This window comes from Macrobrachium nipponense, chromosome 10, assembly GCF_015104395.2.
Source record: "Macrobrachium nipponense isolate FS-2020 chromosome 10, ASM1510439v2, whole genome shotgun sequence".
Taxonomy (NCBI): domain Eukaryota; kingdom Metazoa; phylum Arthropoda; class Malacostraca; order Decapoda; family Palaemonidae; genus Macrobrachium; species Macrobrachium nipponense.
In genome coordinates this window covers 41,838,345-41,854,910 of record NC_087204.1, presented here as the reverse complement: position 1 = coordinate 41,854,910, position 16,566 = coordinate 41,838,345, and the positions used below count along the sequence as shown (strand labels likewise).

Below are 16,566 nucleotides of genomic sequence, written 5' to 3'. Positions count from 1 at the left end.
CCTTGAGGGAATGGTTGTCCCCTTGTTCTGGTTATTTTATTTGTCTTAGACATTGTTTAGCCATTTTTTCATTTGTACAGGTGTATAGAATTTCTAACTTTTTTGCTAGGATCTGTGGTTTTATCAAGATTCAGTAATACTGAAATGCTACATACTATATTAATATTTTTAGCAGCATTTGTTAAATGGTGAAGTGCACCAGTTTGCAAGAAACATCACTGTTAGAATTGTAAACATTCTGCCTTAAGGGTGAAGGTAAATAAAACATGCATCTACAAAATAAATAGTTTACTTACATTCTAATATTAACATGTAAATTGCTAAAACAACTGGCACCATGTGAAATACACAATGCTGAACATTAAAAGTAAATTCCATTTCCAGCCTCTTGAAAAACATTATTTCCAAAAAAATTGTTTGAATTCATCACAGTTGATGGAGCACGACTCACAGAGCACTGCATCATTCACATCAAAGTATAAAGCATTATTTACTATACATACATACATATATATATATATATATATATATATATATATATATGAACTAAACAATGCTAAGAATTAATTTAAAACTAGCAGCTGGGCGAAGGATAATTTTTGTTTGACTCAAAACATTGTATGTCAAAGGAATTCCACAACACTTGAGCAGATCTAGGTACTGTACTTGCTCCAGAATTCTTGTCATCTGCTGTATTCTGTAATTTATATTCTAGTACTCTTGACTAGACTGATAATTACGTTTCAACGTAACATATGCATTATAGCTCACTGAATTTCAAATAATATTTTATTTGTGTTAAAAGAATTCTGGAGCTCTTTTCTAGTAGCTCAAGGATCTTGCAGTTAAATGAAGATTTACTTCTCATCACTTATACATAATGCCTAATCAGATTAAATGAAGAATGTACAGGGTTATCAAGAAAAGTGGCTTTAAGGAAATTAGGCTATACAAGAGAATAATAGTAATTAAAGCAAGCTGCAGAAAAGCAAAAATGCATAAACAGGAGAGAGCTTTAACTCCTAATAAACCTGGTTATTATCTGTAGTTACTACTTGTATTTATGTTTAAAGAAAGGGAAATGATGTATGTGATTTATACAAGCATGAGATGTATTTTTAAGTTACAAACTACTTATGTTGAAACTAGTAACATCCTGAGAATATTTAAGGCTTAGACTTGAAGTGGTGACCTATTTCCCAAATAAGAAAGGATATGACCTGAATTGTCTGGAGGGTCTTGAATGAAGACGTGTACCAAATGGAAGCAAACCACCACCCACTCGAGCCTGTCTTACTCCTGGACCTTCAACAGGGAAATCTAGGGTTAGGGATGCTAAAGGACCCATTGGTATAGGTACAGGTTGCGGAATGACAGGATCTGTTGAGATTGAACGACCTGATGGAATTAGAGGTTTTTCATTATCTGAATGATCCTTTGAAAAGGATCGCTCTGATGCAATGACAGGGGAAGCCGGTGGTGCCAGCAGTGCTGGATTGAAAAGTGAGGGTCCCGTGGGTTTGTTACTGGTGTCGTGATCTTGAATGGGTAAAGGACCAAAGTTGATCTTTTGGCCTACTTGAAAACTGCTGAATTGTGCTTGTTGATCATTTGGGAAATTCTCACCAGTTTGAATGATTTCAGTACCAATAAGGAAGACATCATTGATATTACTTGGTATGAAATTTTGTTGGAATTCTGGTCCTTGCTGGGAAATAGGTATAAGATTAGTAGTATCAGTGTCTTTGTTAGATGGTATGAAATTTTGTTGGAATTCTGGTCCTTGCTGAGAAACAAATATAAGATCAGTAGTATCTGTGCTTTTGTTAAGCTCTAATTCAGGTATAAATTGAGGAACATTAGTTATCTGAAATTCATCATTAACTAACAGTTGTTCAGTTACTTGGTGGCTGTTGTGTGAATTATCATTCTGTTGTGTATGGGGATGTGAACTAGGTTGAGGTTCATTCAGTTGGTTATTATTGGCAATTTTAAGAATATCGTTAGATACAACATCTGAATTAAGTTTAGTAATTAAATTGGGCTGGGAAGTAAATGTTGCATCTTCAAATGAAAAGGGGTTCAGGATTGTGTTGGGAAATAATTGGTGCATCAAGATCCTGTGAGGGAAGTATGTGTGATTGGATGGGTTCTATGATTTGAGTGAGTACTGGTGCATCAAAAGATTTACCAGCATCACCTTGAGAAGACTGCAGATTTCCATTTGGAACATCGAGGAGAGTAGATGCTGTAAGGTCTGGACCAGAATCTACTACAAAAAGGAGTTCATCTTCATTTATGTTAATGTTCTGATCACCTTGATGGACATTCTGAATTTGGTCGCTGACTTGATTCAAAAGAGGGACATTTTGATCAGATAGATTTTGGAAGGTGATTGGCTCGGCAGAATTCAGATTACCTGCAGGATCGTCTGTTAGAATGATATCAGAAACAATATTCACTGTATCTTTGTTGTTTGTAATTCCTTCATCAATAATTATCACACTATTAGGATCTACTGGTTGGAATTCATTTATCTCAACTGCTAATTGATCTTGAACTAGGGAACTAAAGTTAGGTTCTGCTAATGTTTCAGGTATGGAATTTCTAATAGCCGTTCCTGGAATTATATTTTGTTGGGTTGGTGGTTGGTCTGGTACGTATGAAGTTGACAGAATGGAATTAGCAGGTACTGAGGCAGGGAGAGCATTATCTAATTGAATTATATCATCTGCATGAGGTTGGGCATAACCAGTAGTTTTAGGAGGTTCTTTTGGAAATACAGAAGAAGATACTTGTGCAGGCGTGATAGGAGGAGCAGTGGCATGCAATAGGGTAAGAGGTTGGGCAGGAACTTGAATCGGAGATGCAGAGGGTTTTTTAATAGGAGGTACATCATAAGATAGTGGTGCATTTTGTCCCTGAACCACTGTGTTGGTTTTAGGTGGTCCAAAACCTGACTGTTGGGAAGAATGAATGTTATTAGTCTGTGGCCCAGGAGTAGTTGGTACCCACTTTGCTACATATTCTGGACGTTCCCTTGGTATCCAACGGGGTATGAAGATAGGCCGAGGAACATTTGGAATATTTTTAATATTCCCTGGACCTAACCATTTGAAAGAACGACTCCGACCTGCTGGGCGTATGATCAGGTTGATAAGGTTGTTACTGTAGCTTGCCATTGTTAGCTCCATGGTTAGTAGGGTACAAATCAGCAAAAGAACCACCTGCAATCAATAAGGGGTCAAAGTTAGTGGACAGTGTTTTAAGAAGATAGGAATGCAAGCTAGTGGTTAGTAAAGCTAAATTTGCTACAGGATTGCGTAAGGATACTATGCAGCAGTTGACTATTAGATAAGGGTATCATTTCTAATAAATAAAAAGACAGGTACACAAGTGGGGAAGTATTAAACTTCAGCGTAAGTCGAGTCACCAATGTCATTCAGTGTGAGAACGGAGTTAGAAATGACATCTTCACCCTTTGGGTCTACAAATGAGGGATCAGGGACAGACTCTGGTAAACTGGCAGCAATGGGTGTGAGAGGAGACGCTCTTATGTCAGACGGGACTAAAGGAGCGGGAGCATAAGTAGCAAGAGGATCTCGTGTCGTGGACACCAAGGGAAGATTGCCAATGGACAAAGGGCTTTTGGGTACAGGAGAATCGAAGAGAGGTTTTGGAGGAGGCGGTGGTGGAGGTAGTGGTGCTCGTATGGCTGTTGAGGGAATGATGTCACTGGCATAAGACTCGGAATCAGCGGCAACAACAGAATTGTGCTTAGGTGGTCCAAAACCTTTGGCAGGGTATTCAGCAGGAGGTGCTGCAAAACCCTTATGCCTTCCTGCTGGTGCTGGAGTTTCGGGTACCCAAAAAGCAGTGTATGTTGGATCCATATGAGGAATCCATTTCGGGATGAAATATGGCTTCGGAATGGACAGTGGCAAGTAGTCACTGTAGCCGTATCCAACCCAAGTGTGCTGCTTGCTAGGACCTGCAGGTTGTATGATGAAAGAAGGCTTGGCAAATCCGTAGTCGCCGCCTACCATGCTTGTCCCTGCACACACCAACACCAGCAATGCGAATTCCTGAAAATCAGTGTTACCATTTTACTTGATAACAGTATAGTTTTATTAGTAAATTCTCTCCCAACATCCTCCAGTATCAGATTTTTTTTGAGAGACAATCAAGCAAAAAAGCAAAAGGAAAATAAAAAGAATTAAAAATACACAAAGTAAAATGAGTTGGATGTCTGCATCATCCTAAACCTGCAAACTCCTAGAAAAAACAATGGACATTTTGAAAACTTCCTTCTGCAGTATCTTTATTGTCCTTAATGAACGAATGATGTTTAAGCGGCTACTAACAAACAGGTTTTAGAGTTAATCCAAACATTGTATACAAAAGAATTAATTTGGTAATTAGTGATTTCAAATATAGCGAAGAAGCAGCCTGTATATATAATACGAGAGTCATACGAGGAAGATATTACGTTGTAAAAACTTCCTTTGCAAATTGTGGCACCCTTGAGAGTAAAATTCATTCTGAATGTAGAAAAGAACAACAGTTGTCTAGTTGGAGTAAGGAATATATTTGTTTTAAACTATTTATTTGAAATATATTTCTCAGTAATTATAGCATACGGAAGCTCATTCATGAACGGAAGCTCATTCATGAAAGGCAAGTAGCAAATTTAAACCAAATGTAGTTGATCATTTCCCCCTTCTATTCGGCCTTATTTTCCTTTTTCCCCTGTCCTAATTTCTAAAACAGGACCCCATAATGGTCAGTTATGAAGCTATCTCTGTTCAGTCTGCTTCAGACTGAAGCTTAATGACGACTTTGGTTTAATTCAGATTCAGATATCAGATAATAACTATTCATATGGAATAAGCCCAAAGAGGCCTATAACTTTAAATTTAAGCTTCCAAAGAAGGTGGTGTTTGTTTGAAAGAAGTAACAGAAGGTAATACGAAATACAGAAAGAAATCATTTAGTAGAAAATGAAAAAAAACTGAGTCAATAAATATATAAATACAAATGTTAGTAAATTAATATACGATTGGATGCTTGAACTGTATCCAAGTTAACTGGGCTGATATTACTGACGAAATTAGATTTTTTGCATCCCTTCTTGCACTATTTTTAGACAGTGCAGTGGTTGCATTAGAACGCATGGGATAAAAGGCTGGATTTAGGTCATGATGTCACGGAGACAAATAAGAACTACTGATTTGAACACCTGTAATGCTAATTTTGCTGTTTGCATTTTTAACATTAATAGATAAAATTATGAAAGTAAGAATTCGATTAATCAGCAATGTATCTCTCTCTCTCTCTCTCTCTCTCTCTCTCTCTCTCTTTTATTTATATGAATTATTTATTTTACTTTCCAGACCACAATACTGAGGTAACAATCCAAGCATCAAAGTAATACTTTTTATGATTTACAAAACCCATTTACTTTTTTTTGTAAACGTTTCAGTATCCAGATTTTATGAAAATTGAATGAGTTGTAAAACTTGTTTTGCCTTCGAAATTACTTTGATTTAGCCCACATTTATGAATGTGTTTTTTATCGTTGGTGTAACTCATGAAATTGTATAGTAAGGTATTTTCTGTATGTATAACCATTTTTGTTGTTGAGAAATTTGTGTGGTTTGACACCTATCGATGATATGTGACAACGTAGAATGCTTGCGTTGATTCATTCAAATTCAACCAGTGACGTACTCCGGGTATATATATATATATATATATATATATATATATATATATATATATATATATATATATATATATGTATATATATATATTATATGTATATATATATATATATATATATATATATATATATATGTATATGTATATACATATATATAATATATATACATATAATAATACACACACACATATATATATATACATATTATATATATATATATATATATATATATATATATATATGTGTATATATATACATATTATATATATATATATATATATATATTATATATATATATATATATACTATATATAGAGAGAGAGAGAGAGAGAGAGAGAGAGAGAGAGAGAGAGAGAGAATGACGCTTAACTAATTCTTAAGGGATAATACTGAACTCCTCGTTTCTCCGTGACGAACGGGGTGTACTAATCACCCCGACCACAGTTAGTAGTTCATGAAATTAGCCGTCCGCCAGTGATTCGCTTATGAACAGTGAGGATGTGGAAGGCAGAATTTCCCCTCTTTTGTTCTTCTTACCGAAACTGTTTTTTTTCTCCTGGTTATTGTGAGTTGTTTATCCCGAGGCAGATATTACGCTTGTCATTGACTTTGAGAAGCCATTATTGGAAACATGCGATTTCGTCAACTTTATGATAACGTTCATGGCAATATTCGCCCCACTTTTGTACAAAGCGTTTGAAAGTATATGTATATATATATATATATATATATATATATATATATATATATATATATATATATATATATATTATAATATTATATATATATATATATATATATATATATATATATATATATACATACATATATATATATATATATATATACATATATATATATATATATATATATATATATATATAGATATTATATACACATACATATATATATATATACATATATATATATATATATATGTGTGTGTGTGTGTGTGTGTGTGTGTGTGTGTGTGTGTGTGTGTGTATGTATATATATACTCTCAAACGCTTTAGCATAACAGTAGGAGAAGGTGCCACTCAGGTATTTAGAAAGTATTAAGGGATGAGGTTACCAACCACACACTTTAGCTCAATTAAGATGTTCAAGTGCCGATGGCAACTCACTCTTCTTCGGGGCGCACTCATCTTTGCTGCCATCGGTCGTGCATTAAAAAAAATTATTTTTATTTTTGGCATCATTAGTCGATTTTCCTTAGTTCGGATGGCGCCAGGTGTTATCCTTCCGGTTCTCAGCGAATTATCTGAAGGGTTTGCTGTTGCCAGCCCCATGCCCTTTTTATACCATTCTTCCTAATATCATCGGTTATAATGGAGTGTCCCCAATACCCATCCTCCCGTCTTCGCCCACGAGTCGAATATGGGGCGAGACTCTTGGTGTGCATATGTATGTGGTGCATGCATGGATTTGTGTGTGTGTGTGTGTGTGTGTGTGTGTGTGTAGTGGTTTCCTCTTTTCAAAGTAAGGTTATCTGTAAACAAGAAAAACATCAAGTAAATGGCCGTCAATTAAATCTGTTATGCATAAGATCGCCGGACACGCTCAGGCATCGATGCGCATGCAGAAACGTAAAATGCAAGTCTGGACAGAAACAGAAAGTGTGTTCTATACAACGAGACATCATGGCAGCACAAAATAGTAGCGTCAGTAAACAGTATATTGGGAAACCATATAGAAAGTATGGGAAATATCGAGACAACAAAATTGTTGTACGAGATGTTCTATATCATTAGTATCGACGGCAATCATCTGTTAGTTAGATAGTGGACGTTGATTTGATTGCCCTTAACATGTGCTGTGCGGAAGAACGATGTCTGATTGTAGGTTCGTGACACATTATTCTTTACGAGAGAAATTTGGTTGAAGGAATTTTGGGGGCGGGGGTGGGCAGTAACCGTGTATTCATTTAATATGCTAAAATTAAGTACAAAGTAGTCTGTTCTTCGCGTAAATAGCTGCTAACCGCATTTTGTCAAATGCAACTTTATTTCAAGCGCCCGTTAGAGAAATACATACGCATTTTCGACTGAACACTACAAAATGAAAATCGATGAGGTCAATATCAGGACTTATAGTGTAGCTCATCAACCTTTAGCAAAGAAACATATTATCATTTAATCGTTCTTCGAAGACATTGAGTATTCCTCCATAGTTAAGTTTGCACGATTGCCAACCATTAATTTCCACATGCAAATACAGTAACAAATACTAATGACGGCGAGCCCAGGAGAAATGAAAACGGGCTTGACACCACAAAAATGATCTCTGGGGGTTTGCACAAAAGACGACACGCTGTAAAGGTTCCGATAATTGCTCAACGCTTTCTACGGAAGTCCACTGGAAGCCTGGTGCAGTTCATCATCCTTTTTGCTTCTGCTCTGGCGCCCCCTCCTCCTCTCTCCTCCGCCGTTTCACTCTCTAACCGATGTTTTGATATCCTGGTCTGGCAAAGAGCTTTCTAGGCTTACTCGATGGTTGAGGTGGTGTTAGACCACCCCTTGTTTTTTTGAAGAAATCTCTGCTATAGTTAATTCATGCTTCAGTAAGGGGGCTCTTGCTTCTCAGCGCAACTCGTAGATTTTAGCCTTGTCTGTCGCAAGAGACGTTTCTATATGTCTTAACCCAGTATCTTGAACATATCACCTATGGGGTTCGAATGTAATTGGTTGGCTGAGGAAACGATCTACCTTGAACTCCAGAGCTGTCTTTTTTTTTTATTTATATATACATATGTGCTTTGCTAATTATTTATGTAATTTGCAAATGGATGCGCACCTTAAAACAGGAGGGACTAATATAATGACTTTTATATGTGTAATTCAATTAAAGTTTATTCGATGAACCTAACCTCTAATTTTTTTATAGGTTTTTTCTTAAGCAGAGGTAGTAATTATTTTCCACTATCTTGTTGATTCTATACTGTATTCGTGAAGGACTGACTTAATCACTAACAATTAAATAGGCTTATGGGGACATTGCATAAGCATCTGTTTGTTTTTATATAGTGCATAGCAATAATTATTGGGATTGTTACGGCATTTATTATTGATATATTTATGAATCTTAATTCCTTCTTGTTTCTTTGTTGGGACGAGAGAGAGAGAGAGAGAGAGAGAGAGAGAGAGAGAGAGAGAGAGAGAGAGAGAGAGAGAGCAGCTTTCCCCTTTACGTAATGAGTGGGGTGAGATAGCCATGGAAAGCTTGAAATGCCTATGGGAAGAAGGCGACGGTATCTGGCACTGAGCCAGGTGGACCAGTGGGCTAACAATATGCCCTCTCGTGCAATATTCTCATTCTCCTCTTCTTCCACTTCTCTCCTTTATTCTTACCATTGCGGTTTTACGCTCTTTTCGACATTTTCTCTCTGGGCCTCGTAGCGTTGGCAAGTTTCCTTTCGTTCTTATTCGCCTTCGTTCGTGTAGCATATAATTTGATTCCTCAATTGTAATTCATTCTCGTTGACATGGCTATGTGTCGTTGGCTGTGTACAGAGTAAATGTTTTATCAGGCATTCGTATTGACTGAATATATATATATATATATATATATATATATATATTATATATATATATTTATTTATTTGTGTGTGTATGTATACATATGTATATAAATTATATTTATATATATGTATGTATCATAAAATCCAAGTAAGAAGGCGAGTGAAAAACGGGACTTGGAACAAGTTCTTTCGCAGTATATTCTACATTTTCAAGTTCACACTAAGTAAAAACATAGTTTACAGAGCTTTATATACAAAATTAAAGCTCTGTAAACTATGTTTTTCTACATTTTCAAGTTCACACTAAATAAAAGCATAGTTTACAGAGCTACAGAGCTTTATATATAAAATTAAAGCTCTATAAACTATGCTTTTACTTAGTGTGAACCTGAAAATGTAGAATATACTGCGAAAGAACTTGTTCCAAGTTCCGTTTTTCACTCGCCTTTCACGTGGTTATCCTTCTTACGTGGATTTTATGATATTCCCAAAAACGTGGACTTCCATGTGTAGGTAATGTTAAACGCAGTGCATGTTGAGGATGGCATGAAGCTGAAACTAGCGATTATTTCTCTCTCTTTCTCTTCACGACCATCCAACAGCAAATCAGCTGCGAAAGAGGAACAACGCTTAAGATTAGAATTTTCTCCGGCAGGTCCTCGCGGGGAAGTCTGCATCCTTTACAAGACGACCAATGTTTCGAAACTCCCGTTCTGCTATTCTTCGAGCCAATAATGCACAGTGCCAGACGGCGAAAACAACCACTGCCAGGTAATTAAGAAGCGTGTTTCTGTCGACTGTGCCTTGTTTTGCTGTTGTTTTGCCTGAGGGTGTTGGTGGGAAGTTTCTCTTCGCGTTCATCTCACCGGAGACGATTTCAACGTCGAGTTGTGCTGTGTCGAAAATCTTTTCGGGCAACACTAAGGTCTAGGGAATAGACCTCGGGCTACACTACCATGAATTGACTGTGTTGTGACGGGGCTTGTACATTTAATGGGGTTCGCTGCGAGTTAGGGCTGCAGGTGGATTATTTTTTCGATCGATGATTCCATAGGATAACGAAACACGTAAAAATCTGTCGAATAACAACAATGATGTTGGTGATAGGTTAATCGATCCCACATGCCCTTCAGGGCTGAAAATGCTTTAGTAGATAATGATGTCCAATTGGCCTCGTAGCTATTGTAGTAGTAGTAGTAGTAGACATTCACCCCTACAAGGGGGCGAGGGTGTGGTAATCAGTGAGCAGATGTGTTGAGTAGGTTCATTTATATTAGTCGGTGTTTTTGTAAGTAAGTCCGACGCTGTCAAGGCCACCATTCAGGCTTTAGAACAAACTGGGATTATATCCCTTTTTGATATTCAAGTCAACCACTCCGTCGGATTTCCTTTTCATAGTTCTCGAGAAAATACCGTCTTTTATTCGCCACGAAAGGAATCTTAGTGTGAATTGTGCCGCATGACTTAAAACGTCTCTCATTTACGTGTTAGAATAGATCATATAGAACAGTTCAGATGATAGGATGTATACGGTTTGAGACGCCAAGGAAATGAAGCAGGTGAAAATGCTGTTAAAGCTTCTTAGAAACACTCGCGGGTTTCATGCCATTTTAAGACTTTTTCTTTATTATTTGACTTCGCTCAAAAATTTGCTGCAACTTTTGATAAATATGTCACATCCTTCAAGAAAGTGGTTGGGTAATCCGAGGAATATGTTACTTGTTTTATGAACGAAATTGTTCTGGTATGCAGTTTTTATCTTGGTTTGGTTTTCTTATGGTAAGCTAGAGTGTGCGTGGGATATGTTAATTTCACTTTTCTTTTGGCGCAATTTACCAAGCCACTGCTAGTTAATTATTTGTTGTTGAGTTATTTGCTGTTGGATTATTTCCATACATAAATGTTATTGCATTCAGGTATTAATGGTGCAAGTTTTTCATCAAGAACTTTGTTGATAACCTTAAGTACTAGACGGGCAGGGAAACATAACAACTGTTCCCCTGTCCGTCTCTAAGGTTAATAAGAAAGTTCTTGATAAATGTTATTGTGGTACCAAATTGTAGCTGAATTTTGGAAATGAAAAGTAGCTCAGCCAGCAACCGGGTTTTAAATGAGCATCTCATCTAGTAACTGAGAAAATTGAAAGGTTTGATTAATTTATAAGAAGTCTGGGTGAGGTGCAAAGAGACATTAAGTGCTGTTGTGCACATTTGCAGTTCATTTTATACATTAACTCTAATATTGTTCAAGTGCTTGGCCTTTGGCCTAAATTCTACATTCAGTTAACTCTCAATATTATACGAATATTCAGTCGGAAATTTAACTAAGTAATGCATCCATATATTTATTCATCACAAAGTGAAGACGCTTGAAGGTCAATGAGAGATTATCTCTCTCTCTCTCTCTCTCTCTCTCTCTCTCTCTCTCTCTCTCTCTCTATGTAAATAAGCTAACACACACACAAAAAAAACTTTATGCATACAGAGCCTGATTTTGAAAATGACGATTGACCTGGGTTTTAAGACGTAATATCCCGGAAAACAGATACAGACATTTTTTATGTCACAGAATATTTACTATAGTAGATTCACATCAACCGTGCATTTGATGTCTAGGCCAGTCTCTTACGACGCTCCTGATTGGCTGGAAACTCTCAGTCTCTCGAGAGAGTTCACATGGGTAGGATGTATGTTCCACCTCTCCTGAGGGATACTTTTGAAAGACGTATCCCTCAGGAGAGGCGGGACATAGATCCTACCCATGTGAACTCTGTCGAGAGATTGAGTTTCCAGCCCTGTGATTGGCTTATCAACAGCCAATCAGGAGCGTCGTAAGAGACTGGCCTAGACATCAAATGCACGGTTGATGTGAATCTAATATAGCAAAGGCGAAAAAATTGGTAGGAATTGTTTGCGAATTTCTTAATTACCTGAAAAAATGAGACAAAAACCCCAACTTTCTCTGTGTTGTACTCTTTGTTGTACAACTGGAACAAGAAAATATTTTCCATTCATTGGGAAATGTTCTGTTGTGAGTAATCTGCAGTCTTCATTTTGTTACAATCGTTTAGTTACATCTCTTATTTTGAACCATTATCTTTTGACCAAACTTGCCACAACCGAACTGTCGCAAAATTGTACCTTGTAATTTATTCTAGCAAGATAAAGAAATTGGCTAAAAAAAAAAAAAGAGGGGAGAAATACCAGACGTTGGGAAATCCACATGCTCTTGAAAAACGAGTTTCAAGGTTAAAGTTTCGCAATTTCACTTGAGGGACAATGATTACTTGATTGGCGAGACTGTAGTCGTGCTAAAAAAAAAAAAAAAAAAAAAAAAAAAAAAAAAAAAAAAAAAAAAAAAAAAAAAAAAAAAAAAAAAAAAAAAAAAAAAAAAAAAAAAAAAAAAAAAAAGGACACTCCAGGCATACCAGGTCGCAGTGGGACACAACTGGTTTACCGAGTGGAAGTGGACCAAGAAACAAAAATGCGCCGAAGTTTTTCTGTGCAATCGAGTTTTCTGTATAGCGTATAATCAAGGTCACCGAAAATATATCTATCTTTCGGTGGTCTCGGCATAATGCCATACGAGCTGTGGCTCATGAAACTTTACCCACGGCCCGGTGGTGGCTTGTCCTATAGCGTTGTGAGCATGATCATGGTTAACTCTAACCTTAAATAAGATCACAACTACTGAGGCTAGATGGCTGCAATTTGGTATGCTTGATGATTGGAGGATGGATGATCAACATACGAATTTGCAGCCCTCAGGCCTCAGTAGTTTTGAAGATCTAAGGGTGGCCAGAAAAAGTGCAGAAGGACAAATAGCTTTCTCAATAGTTTTCTTTTACAGAAAATTAAAAGCGTGCAACTGCTTGTTCCTTTGGTTCCCCCTCTCACTGTTCCCGGCTGGGAAGGACATCCATCTCAGTTAAAAGACTTCGTGGATCAATCTTAGGAAAGTTTGAGTTTTGTTGATCTGAGCAATGAATGACGTGCATGTTAGTCAGTTAACTGGTGTGGGTCTCGGCTATAGCCCAAGAGGGACGGAGGAAACGCAGGGTCAAAGTAACGTTGACAGTTGACACACCATCAGTAACTAAAAATGGAATGGCATCAACAACTTCATTTTTCAGAGCCTCTGTAGTCGACTATCACTTTTACACACAAGCCAGTTTTAATGAGGGCGGTATGTCATCGCTCCTATGGGGAGACTTCTCTTGTGGTGGGGAGGAATGAGTGAACTTTATGATAATCTTGCAGGTACATTTAGGGAAAGGGTTGTGGAGGCAGCAATTCCTCCACTCAGGTACTTCACAGTAGTTAAGAAACCGTGACCACGTTGAACGAGTTTGGAAATGTGACGTAAGCAAATACCGAATCTCTAATGTTGAACTCAAACCAGCCTGTATTTTTTGCTAATGATTGCTATTAATTACTATCATCAGAATTGGTATTAATTACTATAATCAGACTTATGAATTACTATTAGAATATGTGATTTGCAATGGATGCTTATACATATATAAAACTGATACAATAATCAAAGCGTAGCTGCAAGACCTCTATGTTTGTGCACTTGGATTAAACATTTTTGCATTTATTAACAGTCTAACAATATCGTGTTTTCGGAGTATATTTATATAGTTTTATTTTTTTGCGTGTACTCCTTCGCAGTAAAAATAGACACGTTACTCTAAAAGCTACAAAATGCGAGTTAAGAGCCGTATATCTCAACAACATGAAAATTTTCCGTTTGAACATCTATAACAATCCTAACTTAGGCATAGATTCCCATAATCTAAACCGCAAATAATAATGATATCAGTGTCGGGACGCTTGTTGACTCGTTTATTTTTCTTCGCGATCGTTAGGCACGCGCCGATTTTCGCACGACTTCTCCGATCATTTGGACGTTGAAGCCATGATTTATGTTTAGATGCAAGGTCCACCCCCACTCTCTCTCTCTCTCTCTCTCTCTCTAAGCGCCTCAGTGGCGTGGTCGGTTTGGTCTTGGTCTGTCACCTCGGTGGCCACGAGTTCGATTTTCGGGCATTTCATTGAGGGGTCAGAGATGTATGTAGGCTATATTTCTTGTGATAGAAGTTCACTCTCGACGTGGTTCGGAAGTCACGTAAAGCCGTTGGTCCCGTTGCTGAATAACAACTGGTTCCATGCAACGTAAAAACACCGTACAAACAAACAAACAGACTCTTTGTTTTAATAGTCTTGCTTGTATTAATTATCGTTCTCTGTCTGCAGAGACTTTGAAGTTTCGCTAGTTATGTCTTCCTTTGTGTATGAGGAATTTCTTTGTATATATGGACTGCACTTTGCGTTATTGTAAAAAAGGCAACATCACTTTCAAAATGTTTCCAAGCGCACTGAATTTGGGTTTTCATATGAGACATGAAAGATCATATCTCCAGTTATTTGTTTTTCGTCAGTAAACTGCGTAATCTGAGAGATGCCTGAGCAAAAGAAAAAAAGCAAGTAACAGCGCAAGTTTGGAATAACTTACTCCCTATTTCTTTTGGATGCAAGGCATTCCCAAAATAAAGAGAATTCGGTATTTAAGGCTGTATTTGTGGCCTAATATTTATGCTTGTAAATAGTGATTTGTGTACATGTGATAAAACAAACACACACATTAATACATACACACACACACACACACACACACACACACACACACACACATATATATATATATATATATATATATATATATATATATATATATATATATATATATATATATATCTAATAAAAGGAGCCCATAAAAACACCAAAATGTAGAGAGAAAGTACTATATTTCAGACTGCTGTCTCTCTCTTCAGGTATATGAATGAGAAAAGTTACAGAAAAGGTGGTAGGTATTTATACCAAGAGATTCGTCCACAAGTAAGCCAATTAGGTCACCCCCGCTGATAATCTTCCTTTAATCTTCTTGAGCGTTGGTGAATGAACACTGCGTCGACGATATCTGATATCCAATTCCCTTTTGAGATGTTCATTACCTGCTTCTCTTTTATTAAGGCCGATTCCATCATTTGACTCTTGTACCGGCAGTTGCTGCTATAAATTACACGTTCAACCAACGCTTAAGAAGATTAAAGGAAGATTATCAGCGGGGGTGACCTAAAATTGGCTTACTTGTGGACGAATCTCTGGTATAAATACCACCTTTTCTGTAAACTTTTCTCATTCATATACTGAAGAGAGAGACAGCAGTCTCTGAAATATAGTACTTTTCTCTCTACATTTTGGTGTTTTTATGGGCTCCTTTATTAGATGGAATTCTGTTGTTACAGAACATTTTACCCAGTCATATAATATATATATATATAACCACTAATGGGAAAATTACATGTAAAATAAGCACATGAATACGGGTATAAGTGTAATCCCTGAGGCCCAAAGAGAAAGCTCACCTCTGAACTGCCATACAATTACGATTTGAGCCTCCCTGGCATACGAAAATCTCTCTCTCCCTCCTCTTATAGCTACTTCTCCCACCTGTAATATTTACTAAGGTAGAAGGCATCATCAGTCGTCTTCCCTTTTCCATCCTAATAATGAGTATTATTTTATCTGAATGTTATCTTGATCGGGTGAGCTGAGTATGTAATGGCATATCACAGAACCTTTTATAACTTTTTCCTTCGTAATTTCTGCCACTAGGTATTTGTTATAAAGTGGCATTCCTAACGAGTCATAATTTAAGCCGTGAATTATTGTTATTATAGTCATAGACTAGGAACTCTTTTACATGGAGATCTTGCATATGCAGCGGTTTGTACGTGGATGCTCTTGTGCTCGGATGTATACTGGTAGTTTATGCAGTTGCACTTCTAGCAAACCATTAAGTTTCTTGGAATGACTGTTTCTGAAGGAATTGCCTGCACTGTACAACGGCGCCACTTTACAAACTATAATTATCTGTGGCATTATAGTGGTACGCATGCCTTTCATCTGATTCCCACGCCATCGTCACCTTCTCCAAAGTCATTATCGTCATTATGTCCATGTACTCGGTGCCTCAGGTGTCTTCTTTATTGTTCTTCGCACTGACATGATCGAGACCGGTCTGGTTGAGGCCAGGAGCACGGCCGGCGAAACAAGCATTGTATTTCACTGTCTGGAAGAGGAAGTCGTGATCGGTCTAAATTCCAGTCATTTGTCCAATTTTACGGATAAAGTCATGTTGCGCTGACGGGATTAGGTGGCATTCCGCAGGAAAGGTTAAGGTGTGATGTGCTTCGTGCTTCCTTTGTCTTCAACGTAGTACCATATCGTGTCAGGCGATAAACTGGCGAATTTCTGTAATC

General features: G+C 37.2%; 1 protein-coding gene across 1 annotated transcript in view; it reads right to left on the bottom strand.

Annotated features, from left to right (window-relative positions):
- Positions 1-296: 296 nt before the first annotated feature.
- Positions 297-16,566, bottom strand: part of LOC135223588 (uncharacterized) — a 29,268-nt gene continuing 12,998 nt past the window's right edge. The window contains 2 exon segments of the mRNA XM_064262131.1: positions 297-2,082; positions 2,084-3,227. Of these exon segments, the coding sequence (XP_064118201.1) occupies positions 1,193-2,082; positions 2,084-3,227 (2,034 nt within the window). The 3' untranslated portion in view covers positions 297-1,192.